Consider the following 15,513-nt stretch of genomic DNA (forward strand, 5'->3'; position numbering starts at 1 on the left):
TTGCTGTCACTGCAAATTCACACTGTGGCAATCTGGAGCTGTAATCACTTTCAGGTTTGTAGATCTCACTGCAAATGAACCTTGGCTGTTGCAGGCTGATCCTATCAGATACTCTGCTGAGGTCCTGGGTGTTGGACTTGCGATTACAAATAAGTGTGTAGTCAATCAATGGTCTTCCACCCCCTGGGCAAAATCATACACTAACCTCTCCTAGGACTATGAAATCTTTTTGCTCTGAGCAAAAATGACCCTTACTTTCCCCACATGCATCCCACCCCAAAGACTAGGTATCTTCTCAATACTGGGAAGAACTGGGGACATTTCTCAGATTGGCTAGGCCATTTTAAGGAACCTGTAAGAGCCTACAATGTATCAAGTAAATAGGTAAAAGCTACCTTTTTATTTGGCTGTGAATCTCCCTTTGCTGCTTAGGGCTGAATTGGGAGGAGCCAAAGAGTAGCTTCTTGCATCAGCCTCTAAGACTTGGAAGTTTTTTCTCCTAGTCTTGGCACCTTGCTTTGGCTCCTGGCCCAGGTCTGTTATCTACTGGGAAAAAGGCACAATGAAGTCTCCTATAAGAGAATCTTCCCATCATTGCCCTTGAAGAAGGAGATAGGAGAATGAGCAAAGATTTGGAGAAGACATAAATAGGCAAGAGGCTGTGAGGAACTGTTAGTGCCTCTGAGGAGCTCCTCAGAGGCTCCAGAAATGATAGGAAACAAGTGTCACAAAACCAGTCTCTTCACTTCCACCTTGTTTGGTGCTCTATTCCATAGACTGCTGCTTCCTTGGCCTACACTGAGTCCCTGCTCTTTATTTGCTCCCCCACACTATCTCTGCTGCTTTTCCCAGACACCTAGAGGGTGGTGTCCACTTGTTGCCTGTTCCAATAAAGTAAAGCAGTGTTTACAACGATAGGGAGTGTGAAAGACTTTTCTAATTTTACATAGCCACAGAGAGCATTTAAGCTGAACTTGAAAAGAGACAGGTTTCCTTCTTGATTCTCATTTTTTTCATTTGCTGTACTTTTCAGTTCCACTTTGGAACCAGGAAAGGGGCAGGAGTGGGGTAGGGGACAATTTTACTATTGTCAATTCTTCAGCCAGCTCAGGATCCTTGGGGAAGGGGAGAAAAAGCTATTATAGAACGTAAGTTGTAAACTTTTAAGAGTGTCACTCTCCACCCCCTATCCCAGTGATTGATAAACCTTCCTCAAGTCTGTCTATTGCCCTCTTAGTCTTTGTATAAGAACCTAGCCCAAAGAGGAAACTATTAGGGAATCAGTAAAGTAGGGAAACTCTTGACTCAGAAGGTCAAATCAGGTTCATAGCCTCATACATAATATTTTTCCTAGCATTTAAAGATTTTGTGAAACTTTTTCAGTCATAAAATGCTCAGGAGCTTGCATGAGTGTCCCCCCTTAAACATCTCCCTCCAGACATTGATTCAAAAGTTGAAACATGAAAAAGGTTAGAAATTGGATGCTGCTGTGTCTACAGAAATGTATTCTGCTGTATTGGGCCACATTGGAGAATCAGATGTCTGGGATTGGTTCCCAGCTATTCCTCTTACAGGTTCAAAAGGTAAACTTATAAAAGTCCCTGATCCTAAGTCACAAGCCAGCAATCAGTGGTCTGGCTCTTGGAAAATTAGATTATAGTACACATACAGATCTTTTGGAAACCTTTGAGTATTCCCCACTATTGATTGAGAAGAAAAGTACATGAAATTCTTCTTCTAGCTATAGACTGTCTTATAGATCTGTGGTAACAAGGACATTTGAGCTTTAGCTTCTACTTCTAGAGGAGTGGGGGAGACTGGACTCCTTTTTAGGCAGTTGTTGCTATCTTATTTTTTTTTTTTATAGCGAAGGCAGCCCAAACTACTTGAAGCTTGATGGCCACTGCAGTGAACTTTCTACCACCTACTGAGAACAGGAAATGAAATTTGAGACCCACTAGGCTACCTTCTTGCAAGATCCTGGGCTAAGCCTGGTGAAAGAGAATAGGGAGTGCTCCAGTTTGAGTTTGGGGGAGCTTTTGCAGTGTTGCAAATTAAAATATTCCCCACATCTATGGCTGCATGTACCAAAGCAATCCCTTGGCAGACTCTGGGAAGAGTGAAAAAAGCACATTTCCTTTCCTAAAATAAGGGGGAGAGAAGGGAAAGAGCCAAACTTGTTGGGAAACAAGAACATGTCAACATTTAGAGCAAACAAGGCCCTGGACAAAGTATGGATTGTCTAACAGGAGGGAAGGAGTGGGCATTGTCAGGCACTGTTTGCAGACTCAGAAATATTATTGACCACAAATGTTTGAATTGGTGTCAAATCAGCAGCAGCTGTGCTCCCTCCTGCAGCCTCGCCAGGATCCCCAGCACAGTGAGGCTTGCCCAGGGTAGGCACTGATGAAAGATATGTGGCTTCTTTTCTGGTTCATTTCTAGAACTTCCCAGGGATGGGGAGTGTGCAGAGTGCCTTTTATTCTCCCAGCCAACCAGTTTGCCACCAATCATGTGATTTGTGCTGATGTCACCCTCTGGCCTAATAGAACAAGGCCAGAGCCAGGAATTGAAGCCTTGTCTATGGCCTGAATGTGTTTGAGAACCACAAAATCTTTTCCTACCTTTCCTCTACTACAGCTGAACTATTTAAAAGTTGATGGAACCACAATTGATTCACCCCCTTCAGCTGCCCTAAAACTACCTTCTAGAGCTCAGTTTCTGAGAGTGTGGGTCATAACCCCACACGAGGTTGCATAATTGAATGTAGGGGTGAGAAAATTTTAGTTTATTATCATTAAATGTTTGCTTTGTATACTTATTTTATGTACCTACATACCCTGATTTCTTGGATGAAAAAAAGTCGAGAGTGGGAAAAGTTTAAGCCCCTAATCTAGAATAGTAATATCAAACTCAAATAGAAAGGGGAGCTACTTTCTACATACATAAAGATCTCTGCATGGCACATATTCATCTTACCTTTAAAAACTGCATATTAACATTTCCTTTATTTTTTTGTGTTTGTTTTTATTAAAATTTCCCAGTTAACATTTTCACCTGGTTTAATGTCACACCTACAGCCAGTATTTAATACCTTTGCTCTAGAGCAAGACCATAAGTCTTACTTTTTCTGACCAGGAATTTTTATCAGGATAACTTTGGCTCTTTGATCTATCCTTTGAACATATGAGCTTCAACACCCAAGATTCAGAATGGATAAGTCATCAACACTATGAAGGCAGAATACCCTATTGGATTATTCCTTAATTGTAGACCAAGTTGTTGGATCAGGAGATCCAGCCTTCAGCATCTGCTGTTTCCTTCTAGGAAACCACTGTATGGTTTGGGTTTTTAACCTTCTGCCCAACTACATATCAGAAACACTGGGGACAGAAGAGGGAAGGAGAACATAGGAAATTCCAGTTTAGAAACGTTTCCTTCCTGCTCCCCAATCATCATACGTTTATGTGTCTTCCCTATGGGGGAAAAAAAAAAAAAAGAATAGCTCAATACAATTAGAGCACTTCCTAGACTAATAGATAAAGAGCATCCTGACCATTTGACTTTGGATACATTGCCTTGCTACCTTCTCCTAGACATGAAAAGATGTCCAAGGCGAAGTCATCATCCTTTCTCGCACACAGTCCAACTTCATGAAAGAGTAAAGCAATCTCCAGTAAAGACATTGTCAGTTCTAAATATAACACATTAATAATGGTCTCATTTGGCTCCAGGACTGCACATAACTTTTCCCACAGTTGCATCACAACAGTTGGTCTGTTACTCTTTGGAGAGCACCTAAGCTACTCCATCATTGCTATCTATCTTCAGTGTCCTGTTGATAAGATCTGTTAACATTTTCCAGGCTGAGTTCTGAAATATACAAAGAACAGGGCCTGTTTGTTCAATCTGAGCTTCTAAGGTTTAACTCCCAAAGGAAATTAAATAAGGTGCCTAGAGCAATGACAGTCTGTCATGTTTCTTTGCTAGGAATGTCACCCTTAATATGAATGTCTCATGTACTTTTAAAAAAAATTAATTGCAATTTTAAAGTAATGTGTAGTCTTCAGCAAGTACCTGGAGTTATTAGCACTGTGACAACAAAAAGAGGGAGCAAAGGGTAAAAACACTCGAAAAATTTAATAGGTTGTTTTCCCCTCATTTCCCCTAGCCTTAGTATATAAATCACAACTAAAATTGTCCTGAGATTATTGGTTTCCTTTCTAAAAACAAAATCATAGCTTTATTTCTTCCAACCAAGTAACCCCGCACATGAATATACATATACCAAACCTGCTTTGTACCAATGAGTTCACATGGCAGTTTAGTTACTAGCCTTTATTTAGCATAACTAAGAATGACCTGCAGGGTAGTAAGGAAACTAGAAATGTTTTTCTCATTTGACTTCTTACTGGTTTCCCTGACTATATGATAAGTCATATTACCCTCTTTCTCTGTCCTTAATATTCCAGTTCAGTGATATACCAGGAAACTCTGACCTAGGTCCTTCTCTTCAGAAATCATATGTGAATAGGGAGTAACTCTAGTCTGACTGAGCAGAAGTAATTACACCTAATTGGGACTTAGGTACATTATTGCATGCGCCAGCATTTGTCTGAGAAGACAGAACTAGAAGTATAAGAATGTGAATGTGACCTTTGTGCCACCCACTTGTTCTGGTGATGTTGAGGGCTGGGGTGGAACTGAAAAAATGAGGGATTTTTACAGAAATAGCATGTTTAGAAAGCATGAGGAAGCTGTAATACAGCAAGAGCTCATGTGAGACTGACCAAGAGCCTTGTGTGCGTAGGAAAGGTTAGGTTTAGTTTGGGACCCCCACATATTACTAAATTTAAACGCTTGGGAGAACAGTTTCAGGCTGAAATGAAGTAGGGGTAGGGCCTAGAGAAAAAAAGGAATGATTATCCAAGAAATCTCTCTAGAGGATGGCTTACGTGGAGTTTTTGTCAGAGTTGTCTCCTTGGCATTCCTGGTACATATCAGTCCCTGTAGGTGATCAGCATTTCCCTCCAAAGTATGATGAAAATACTTAGTTTCCATAATCTTGTGCCTTCTCAGCCAATTTCTTCTACATTCCTCTTCTTTTGGAACCCATAGACTTCCTCCTTTCCACACCTTCCTTCCCATTTTTTCCTTCCTCTCCATTTGTATTTTTATAAAGGTAAAATCTGGGTATCTTAGAATCTTCTGGAATCTTAGGTTCTTCCATCCCATCTGCCAGGACTTCCTTTTAGGATGTGCCCTTTACCTCCTGTGCTGTGTTATCATGAGCATATCTTGATACATTGTCCTCACATCCTGAAGTCGGAATGGCTCATCCACCTTATCATTCCAACTTTCTCTTTTCCCCCTCTGTTCCTTTGTTGTAAAGATTCATATTTGCTATCCAACTCTGGCTCAATCTATTCTCTTAATCACTGGCAAAAGTGACCTGCTTGTTTCATTATCTTCTCACCTACCCTGTTTCTCCTATAATGAAGGACACTGTCAGTCATCCCCTCTAGTACTCTTTGCATTTTCTTACACTTTCATACTGAAGATGTGGAAGTCTGTATTTCAAAAATAATTTTTAAAAATTCTTCTCCCTCTAAAACCCTTTCAGCCCTATCAAAAAGCTCCTATGTAACCAATCTATGAAGAAACCAGCAGGACTAAGCCAGCAGTATAGAACATTATCATGTTGCTTCTCTTCCCCTTAAGGAGCTTCACATTTAGTGAACATAACTAAACATAATTAAAAAGAACTAATACATGTGAACATTATCTATAGTGTGTAATATATGTGCTTCATTGCTAGATCTGTGATCTGGGTCATAATTAGTGTAGGAAGTCAGAGAAGAAAGAGAGGTTAATGAGGCTGAAGTAATCAGAAGACTTCCTGGAGAAGGCAGCATTTAAGGCAGAACTTAAGTGCAAGTTTGAGGGAATAGCATAAATGCATGCATGGTGATGGGAAACAAGCATGGCATGTCCATGTACAAGAAGCTTTTGCCTAATTAGAATAGTGTGCTCTTTATTAAGGGATAGGAGTTAAAAGTAGACTTGATAATGGTATAGAAAGTAGTGCATCATTTTAGGGTTTGATGTGATCAGAACTTAACTGATGTGATTAGACACTTAATTTTTGAATATTTTATTTTTCCCAATTATATGTAAAAATAATTTTTAACATTCTTTTTTTAAATTTTGAATTCCAAACTCTCTCTTTCCCCCCTTCCCTGACATGGTAAGCAGTTTAATATAAGTTATACATATATAATCATGCAAAATATTCCCATATTGTGAAGAAGACAGATATTCCCCTCAAAAAAAAAAAAAAACTGGAGAAAAATAGTATGCTTCAATCTGCATTCAGACTCCCATCACTTCTTTCTCTGGGGGTAGATAGTATTTTTTTTTCATCATAAGTCCTTTGGAATTATCTTGGATTATTATATTGCTGAGAATAGCTAAGTCATTTACAATTGCTGTTATGTGTAGTTTTCTTCTAGTTCTCTTCCCTTCCCTTTTCATCAGTGAATAATAAATCTTTTCAGGTTTTTCTGAAATCAATCCTGCTTGTTATTTTTTAAAGCACATTAGTATTCCATTACAACTATATATCACATGGGGCAGCTAGATGGAGCAGTGGATTGGATCAGCTTTGAATTCAGGAAGACCTGAGTTCAGATTTGATCTCAGACACTTCACACTTCATAGCTGTGTGACCCTGGGCAAGTCACTTAATCCCAATTGCCTTAGAGGGGGAAAAAAAAAAAAACAACCAATTTTATACCACAACTTGTTTAGCCATTCCCCAGTTGATAGGTATCCCTCAATTTCCTTTTTTTTCCCCACTACAAAAAGAGATTCAGAGCAATACTGTAGAAAAATTTATCCAGTAGCTTTTGGAGAATGAACTAAAGACAGTGAAATCAAGAAAAACAGCAAGGAGGCTGATGCAGTCAGTAGTCCAGGAAAGAGGTAATTCAGCCTTGGACACTAAGGCAGTAGCAATGGTAATAGAGGGTAAAAGGGAACTGGGGATGTGGTACTTGTACGAGAGATGTTTTAATGGGAAAAGACAGAGCCTGGTGACTGATTAGATGTGATAGATGAGGGAATACCAGATAACCTGGATATTGATGGTCCATATAACTAGTTGAAGTCAATGCCCTTGGCATGTATAGAATGCTGGGCAACGAATTCAAAATTTGCAACTAGAAGGAACCATATATATAAATCAGAATTACAGGAATAGAAGATAGCTGAAATCGTACCTGACCCAGCCCAGATAAAAAAAACTGAGACCAGGATTCCCAACAAGCTCTCATTCTACCTCTGCTAAATCACTCTCTTCCTTTGTCTAGGAAACGGGATCCTGGTGCACTGGGGTCAAGGGAGTAGGGAGATCCTCCTTGCTAGAGGAGGAAGGAGCTTATGGATCTTTTTTCACTACCACTGCATCAAAGAACAAAAATCTTTTTCTTTCCCCATATTTCAACCTACATCCCAGAACTAGCTCTAACAAATATTGGCCAGTGACTGGAAAACCAGACTTATGTCAATTCCTAGTTCTGCTAGGTCTCCCTTCTTCATTGCCATTATTCCCCTGGATTTTCTTCTTTCAGTCTCACTGCTTCTCCCACATGCCAATCCTCTCCACCCCATTAGCACATTTGGAAAGATGACTGACTCTTAAGAAGGGGGAGGGGGGGAGGAGGGAAGCATAGGCCAGCCTTACAAAGGGAAAGGGGAACTAGAAATGAGAGGCCTCCAACCAACAAAAATTGGACCCAAATCTTTTCTGTGGGTAAAAGAAAAGTCTGTTGCAGACAATACTTAAAGTCCTGAGTATAAAAACATAAAACTCTCCTGTATCTCTGTTTCTAGATTCTGTTGACTGAAGAATTTGTAGAAAGAATGCTGGAAGACTTAGAAGATTTGACTTCTCCAGAGGAAGTAAGCTTATTTGTATCAGTCTATGAAAGCTTTATCCAGTCATTGGGATTGGGGAAGGGGGTGGGGGGGAGGGGAGAAAAGGGAGAGATAGGGCAGAATTCTTAGTTAAATGGCTTCATTTTCCCCCTGATTTTCCCATCCCCCACTCCTACCCCTCAGCCACCCCACCCCCCAATCAGTCAGCCCCAGGGCACGGTAAGGATGCCTGCAAATTGTCTGAGTTACCAGCCCCCACTGAAAAGCCAGACCAGCCTTTCATGCTACTGCTCACTCTCTTCCAGCCCCTGCTGTTAACTGGCTGATTGTGAACAGAAAGCACGTGTTTGTTGCCAGATAGTATTCCATTTGGAAACACACTAGTGGGCTGCTAGGGGATTCTCACTTTTTCTGTCAGAATAACCACCTATTAGTTACTTTGACTATTGCCTCCCTTCTTCCCTGAACTCTCCCCACATTTTTGGCCTCTACCAATCCTTGTCCCCAGAACCTCGAGAAGAGGCCTAGGTTGGGGGCTGGAGCTTGTACACTTATTAAAACAGAAGAGCCCATAATCTTTTTTTTCTTCTGCTTTTTTCGTGTTCTCATTTGGAGAGATTTACCTCATCTTGGAAAGTCCCTTCCCACCCTCCCTCTCTCTAGTCTCTCCCCTCCCACTGAAAAACACCTCTGAGGGATCTGCTTCTTCGTTTGCTTTGATGCCTAGGTTAACATCACATCAGAGAGCAGGAACAACATGCCTCTCTCTCTTCCTCCAGCATCTAGGCAGAATAATTCCTAATTTAGCCCTTCCTAACTGGGATCTTTGGGAAGCAAAAATCCTTCAGTTACCTTTCCTTGAGGGGCTCAGGTCCCAGCCTGGGCTCCAGAGCCAGGCAAGGCAGGGTATCTGCCAGTTTCCTTTCCCAGGTCTGGGGTCCAAGCACACTCTCAGGCACTTTACTACAATACTTCTGTCTGTAAAAAGTTGTTGGGATTCACCCAGGCAGTGGAGGTACCATGGTTCTCCAGTTCAGGACTTTTAATCCTTGTTTTAGGTCATTGGAAAATCCCCAAGGGTATTGCTTTACAGATAATACAATAGTGACTTCCCTCTGCCCCAGAGGTGCACTCACTTCAAGTGAATCTATTCTTTCTTTACCCATACATTAGGTCAGCATCCTAGGGACTTAGCATGGGTCTGTGCTCCAGGGCTGTCCATTCAGAGAGACCAAAGACAGCTGCCAGAAACATTTCTGGACTTACACAGTGACACCAGGCCAAACTTTATCTTTGAGGGTAGGTGCTGGGTGTTTGGAAAAGGAGAATGTGATGGTATGGAGAGAAGAAAGGGGACTCTGGGAGGAGCTCAGGAAAGTAGATCATCAAAAATCACCCTTTTTGGTTTTGCTTTCCTGCCCAGTGTTCCCCTATACCCTGCCTCCTCTCTCACCTTTCCTTCCATACTCTCCCACACTCATCAGTGACATGGGCCTCCTTAATCTAATTAAGAGGCAGGAATGAATAAGAGGCTTCATACTCATATCTTACAACCCCAAAATGGGCAAGCTGACCCTCTACTAGCCCTTGCCTGTTTTCTATATTCCAAGCAGTCACTTAGCTTGAAGTTCCTTGAGGAAAGTAAGACATACATAGGGCCCAGTCTGTGGTGTTACTTGGAAATTTCCTGAAAACCCCATTATGCCCTATTTTGGGGAAACCCCTATCTAGAGGAGATGACCCATCCTTAAGTTCCAAAAGATTGTTATTGCCCAGAAAACAATTTCCACTTGATAACTTGGAAGGGTGGAGGCAGGGAGGCCTTTTCCTTCAGAAGCACAGCTAAACTCTTGGGACTTTAAACACTGTCTTCGTGACCTCCATGAGAAAGAAAGGCAGGTGACCAACTAGGACTTTTCTTCTTTGGAGAATTTTTTTCAATCATCTGCAACAAAGGCAGATGCAGATAGCTGCAACAAGAACCTCTTTCTACATTTACAAAAACTAGTAGAGCCAGAAAGGCCAAGACTCTTAATATTTGGATACTTTGTAACCAGCTCTGGTTAATGATGTCAGAACACAGAAAAAGAATAGAATAGTCTTGGAAATCCTAAAATTTTGATGTATTAGAATGAGACTTCTCCTTAGTGCTTGAGGTTGGAGGCTGGGTTACCCATTGGGATACCCAAAATACCCCATTTTGCACATGAGAAAACTCATTCAGAGACAGGCAGTAATACAGTGGAGCCAGAATTGATGAGAACACAGGTGTCACCATTCTTCCTGCAGGGTTTGCACTGGGCAGAGGAGAAATGTCCCTTCACTCCACAGCCCCCCCGCCTTGCCCCCCCTCCCCCTGCCTTGGTTCTGGCATTTGAAGTTGAAGTCATTTTTCCAGGTGGCTCTTCTTAGGGTAGGGTGGCATGAGATGAAGGCTGAGTTGGTTCTACTAGTTTGTCCTCACTTGGACCCCCAGAAAGATTCCCTCTTAAGCTCTGCTAAGTATGTATTTTGTGTCTTTCACAGTTCAAACTTCCCAAGGAATACAGCTGGCCAGAAAAGAAACTGAAAGTCTCCATTTTGCCGGACGTAGTGTTTGACAGCCCGCTGCACTAGCCCTGAATTTGGCCCCTTCCTTCAGATGACCATGAGAGCCCGGCCTAGCTCCCCAGTGACTCCACAGTGTAATGATTGCAGTAAAAACGATTCCTGCAAATAAAAGGAAAAGAGAGAGGATTACTGCACAGCCACTGCAGCCCACAATGGGGTGTGTACACAGGGCCTGGCCCCGGTTCCCCTCCACTTCACCTCTTATCTGGGGGCCAGGCCACTCCAGGCCCATTAGGAGTGAATGAGACCTTGTTGCAGCTCAGCTCAGGTCCCTTCAGACTAAATGAGTGGCTAATGATGCCTTCATTCCATCTCTGGCTCTGGTTTGGGGATATGGCTCTAGGACCCCTGACTTTCCCACAAGCTCTGACCTCACTCCTCTATGCTTGCCCACTTCCTGCAGGTCTGGGGAAGAGCCCTAGATCCATGGATTAAATGTGCTGGCTCCTCCTGACTCTGGAAACCTTTTGTTAGTCAAATTCCTCCTGGCTACAGAACAATTCCTCCGAGTATGTTTGGGTTTTTTGTTTTGTTTTTTTGTATTTTATTTTTTAGAAACCATATGGTATTTAATTGCTCCACAAAGGTGTCTAGAAGCTGTCATGCATATTGGTTCTGTTTTTGTTTTAAATGGAACTGGTTTTCAAGTTGAATTTTCTTCTCTTGGAAAAGGGCGATAGCTACCCTTTCTCCTTCCCACATCCCCCCACCCCCACCCAGCCAAGTCACTAGAAGGTGCTTAGTGGTTTGCCTGCCAACGAATAGCTTTTGTAGGGCCTTTTGGACCGAGGGACTTTTCTTCAGCAGCTCATAAGCCATTTTGGCTCCATTGGAAAGGTGTTCAGAAGCAGGAGGCATCTAGGTAGGATGGGCTGAAGCTACATCTCAGGAGACCTGAGACCCTCTTAACAAGATATTAGGTCCTGGCCCAACCCTTACTAGGAAAGGCTGTGTTCTTTGCCAGGTGGGTTGGGCTCTAGAAGCCTCGGGGAGCCCCTTGGCCTGAAACCGGCGCCTGTGAGGCGTGAGGACTGCAGCCAGCACTGCCCAGACTCTTGGAAACTTGGAGAAGATATCAGCCTCGCCTTCTCAGTGGGCTTCTCACTCCGGGGAAAAGGAGTGTCTTGGCCCCTGTAGGCACCTCCCCCACCTCCAGCCAGCTCAGGGTTTGTGTGACCTTTTAGGTCCCCATTCTCTCTTCTCCATTCTTTCTGATCTCATCTTCCCTCAGGCCCCCACAGCTCCAGGCTCTAGGAATTTCTAGTTTATTAAAAGCTGAAAAATAAACTTCCAACATCTGTCTTGTTATCATTTTGCAACAAACAGCACATTCCACCTCTTTCTTCCTAAATTCATTTATTTCCTTTATTTTTTCCTTTTCCTCTCATCTCTCCCTCTAGACTTTGTCTTCTTTCCTTTGTCCCTGCATGTCTGGCCTCTTCAACTATATTTCTGGCTTCTTTCCCACTAACATGCTCTGCTTTATTCAGTATCTCTTTTCCTTGCACTTCTGTCCCTCTCCCCCTGAATCTCTGGCTTCTCCCTTTGCATTTCTGGCCATTTTCCCACTAGCATATTTTTGTCTTCTCCTGGCCTCTATCTTCCTGCATCTCTGGCTTCTTTCTCCTATCTCTATTCCCTCCTTCCCTTTATCTCTTCCATCACAAATCCTTTTCTGTCTCTCCAAGTACCTGACCGCTCAACTTTACATGACCTGCGTCTCCACCAGGACAGCCCACCACCTGAAAGAACACCAACCCCATTCCGGTCTCCCCAGGCTGCCTTTAGGTTCTGCCCACCCCTAACCTGAAGCTGTTTTAGCCATGGAATTAAGGGACCGTTTCTGGCACCATCCAACACACACCTCCATAACATGAAAAGTATACCACGGCCAAGACATTGATCGCAGATCCCAGAAAGCTGGCACAAGAGATGACAACCCCTCTGGGGCCCAGGGAAGCAAAGGACTGCCCTGATCACTTCTCGAGGCAAGAGCTCAACATCAGTCTTAGAACCTAACCCTTTTTTGATAGTAAACCAGACATGTTCTTGTGGACTACTAATGAATCTTAGATGTGAAGACAAACCCAATCTTTCCCTGCGTTTTCCAAGTGCATCATCTAAAAGTGCTTTAAGATGAGCATCTTTCATGAAAATTGTGGGTGTTGCCTGGGGGCTCCATCTTCATCCCATGTTCCTCTTTACAGCTGATTGTAGATGTCATGGACCCCAGCTAGTTGACTGCCTTCTTAGTATCTCTGACTCCAGCAGTGTTCTTTGGTCTCAGGATTTTTCCAGGAAGAATGATTTTAGCCTTAACCTTGAAATGCTTCCAATTCATCCCCTAATCCCTCTGCTGCCACCATCTCCACCTCTTTTAAATTCTTCCACTCCTCTGCCACATGGAGTGGGAAGAAAGGTGCTACCAGCTTGACCCCCCCATCCTCCTACCCCCCCACCCCCAACTACTCCAGGCCTTCCACCAGGGCTCATTGCCTCTCTACCCCACAGTCCTCTTCTCCGGCCCTTAATTCTAATCTTAGATCTAATCTAACTTGTCTAAGGCAGAGCTCCTCCTTGGTGCCCAAAGCACCAGGTGATGCATGAGGAGGTTTGGGATTGAGTTTTCATTATCAGTTATCAGGGACCTGGTAATCCTGGGTGAATGGAGAGAGCGATATAAAGGATAGCCTAGCTCAGGGTGAAAGGTGGAAGAATATACATGGCCCAGAAAGCCCACTCGACAGTCTGGCAGGTCAGTGGCCACAGACCCATCTTAACCCTTCTTATCCTAAGAATTGTTCCTTCTGGGCCCAGAAGGGCTTCATGTCCTTTTTCCAAAGTACTTTCCATGCATGGTTGTGTATGTATATGCTGCCTTTGTATTGGCTTTAGTCATTCCGTTGGTGAAAGTTGGAAAGGAACTACAAGTTAGATGGTCTCTATAGTTTTTCTGTTCAAGATTTTCAAGAAGAGTGGAACAGCGATTATCGCCAAGTTCTTTGCTGACCCAGCTTTCCCTTGGACTTTGTAGACATCTTCCAGGCAGAAACCCTCCAGAATTTGTACCCTGAACTGGTATCTTTTCTTCCTTTTCCTACCTTGAACTCTCCCAGCTCCAAGGGATTTGTCGGTGATCCCACTTAGGACTATTTTCTTCTCCCACAGTCTCCTCCTGTCTCAAATTCTATGGTAGCCTCTGACAAAGGGAGCTTCCCATATCTTTTCATCCTGATGGCTCTCTGATTGGATAAATCAAGTCTGACAGGACAGGAGGATTTTGAAAATTTTGGGCAAAGCTTGTCATTATCACTTAGCACTTCTGAGCAACTACCCTTTAAAGGCTAAAGAATTGCTCACCTCCACCTCTCTGGGTCTCTAGGAATTCAAACATGGCCATATTCTATCTTAAGAACACTCTGGTCTTGCCTTGTCTCTTTCTAAAGAGATGGCCCAAGAAATGAGATGGAAAGAGGTCTCAGGGATCTGAAAGGCGAGAGCACTTTTTGAAGAGAGACAGACCTAAGACTGTGTATGGCCTGGATTTTGAAGATTGGTGGGGCTGAACTCTTGACATTCTACTGTGAAAGAGTCCCCCTTTTCTGCTTTTTAAGAAGGCTCTTTTCCTCTCTGGCTTAGAGGACCTTTTGCCCAAAGAGAAGTGCTAAGTGTCCTGCCTTGAGTCAGGATACTGTAACTCAACTTCTCATTTTGTTACAAAAATCTGAAAGCTGCTTTAAGCGGAGCTTTTTTTAATCTTTTGTAGTAATTTCTATTGTCAGAGTGACTTGGTTCCTGGGCACTGTGGCAGGCCAGGACTTTTGTAAGAATTTTTTCAGTGACTCACTGAAACGGTTTCCTTCCCACCCCCTCTCCCTCAGTGTAATCTAAGTGCATTAAACATGTTTGCAGAACTATCCTTGTCCTGTGCTGCTTTCTGTCTGGGCAGGGGTGGAACAGAAGCCAAGCCAAAACTGAGTTTTTTACATCCCAGGGGACTGGTAGGTGGCTCCACGGTGTCCCAGAGCTGTGGAATAGTAGAGCTGAGAATGACCCTGAGAGGCAGTGAAAAGACCCCCTCAGGGCCTTGTAGGAATATGGAAAGGAGTAGGGGGAGGATTACTCAGCTGATAATTTTTGTGTCATGCAAAATAATTATTTGTCCAGATCCCAACTCTGCGCTTATAAATTCCTCTAAGGTCAGAGAGGGGAGGATTAGAGAGTAATAGGGAGGGAAACTTCTCTGCCCAAACTTAATCCTAGAAGAAAGCCTCATCCAAAGCAAGGGGCAAGGAATGATGAGGAAAACATGAGGAATAATAGAGTGGGCCATTTCACAGAAAGTCATATTCCTCATCCTAAGTGCCCAAAGAAGGGAGGTGGGGAGAAGACTCATAAAAAGAATGGGTAGATCTGCTTAAGGGACTCCTAATCATGACTAATTCCCCACTAGACTCACATGGGCTCTTTCCCTCCTTTGCTACTTACCTGGGTTCTGATGGGCATTCATTGGCTACCCTAGTGTCCCCACCCCCTCAGGCAGAAGCCACTTTAGGAGAAAGGACAAACAAGGAGGTGATTCCTAAACCCCTTTGTAGCTGAGATCTTTTCAGCCTAAGGAACCCTGTGTTGGTGATTGTTTGCTCTGGTGGTGCCTCATTCTGGGGTGGGAGTGGGGGAAGGCTGAAGAAATTTCAGTGTTCCTCACCCATCCTCCTGGGGAGGGAGATGAACAATGGGGGCAGAGACCCCCCCAGGACCCCGTCACTGGAGCACAGGTGATGATGGATGATTGGATGATTTAACCAACTACTTCTTCCAAAAGAATCCCTAGTTCTTTGTTGATTGTCACCCTTTCGAGGATCTGACCATGTCATGGGAGGATGGAGGGGGAGTTGCTTCTCCACAATCAGACCTGTACCTCCCCCTCTACCCATGACCTACTGATGAACTCAGCAGGCAGCC

The 15,513-nt window shown here is 43.3% G+C and overlaps 1 protein-coding gene across 2 annotated transcripts in view; it reads left to right on the top strand.

Moving 5' to 3' along the window:
* SUFU (SUFU negative regulator of hedgehog signaling) overlaps positions 1 to 14,462 on the top strand; it is a 158,277-nt gene extending 143,815 nt beyond the window's left edge. For both annotated transcript variants that reach the window (XM_051981314.1, XM_051981315.1), the window contains exons 11-12: positions 7,894 to 7,962; positions 10,465 to 14,462. In XM_051981314.1, coding sequence (XP_051837274.1) covers positions 7,894 to 7,962; positions 10,465 to 10,554 — 159 coding nt within the window. In that variant the 3' untranslated portion in view covers positions 10,555 to 14,462. The remainder of the gene's footprint in view (positions 1 to 7,893; positions 7,963 to 10,464) is intronic.
* Positions 14,463 to 15,513: the final 1,051 nt, after the last annotated feature.

This window comes from Antechinus flavipes, chromosome 2, assembly GCF_016432865.1.
Source record: "Antechinus flavipes isolate AdamAnt ecotype Samford, QLD, Australia chromosome 2, AdamAnt_v2, whole genome shotgun sequence".
Lineage (NCBI taxonomy): Eukaryota > Metazoa > Chordata > Mammalia > Dasyuromorphia > Dasyuridae > Antechinus > Antechinus flavipes.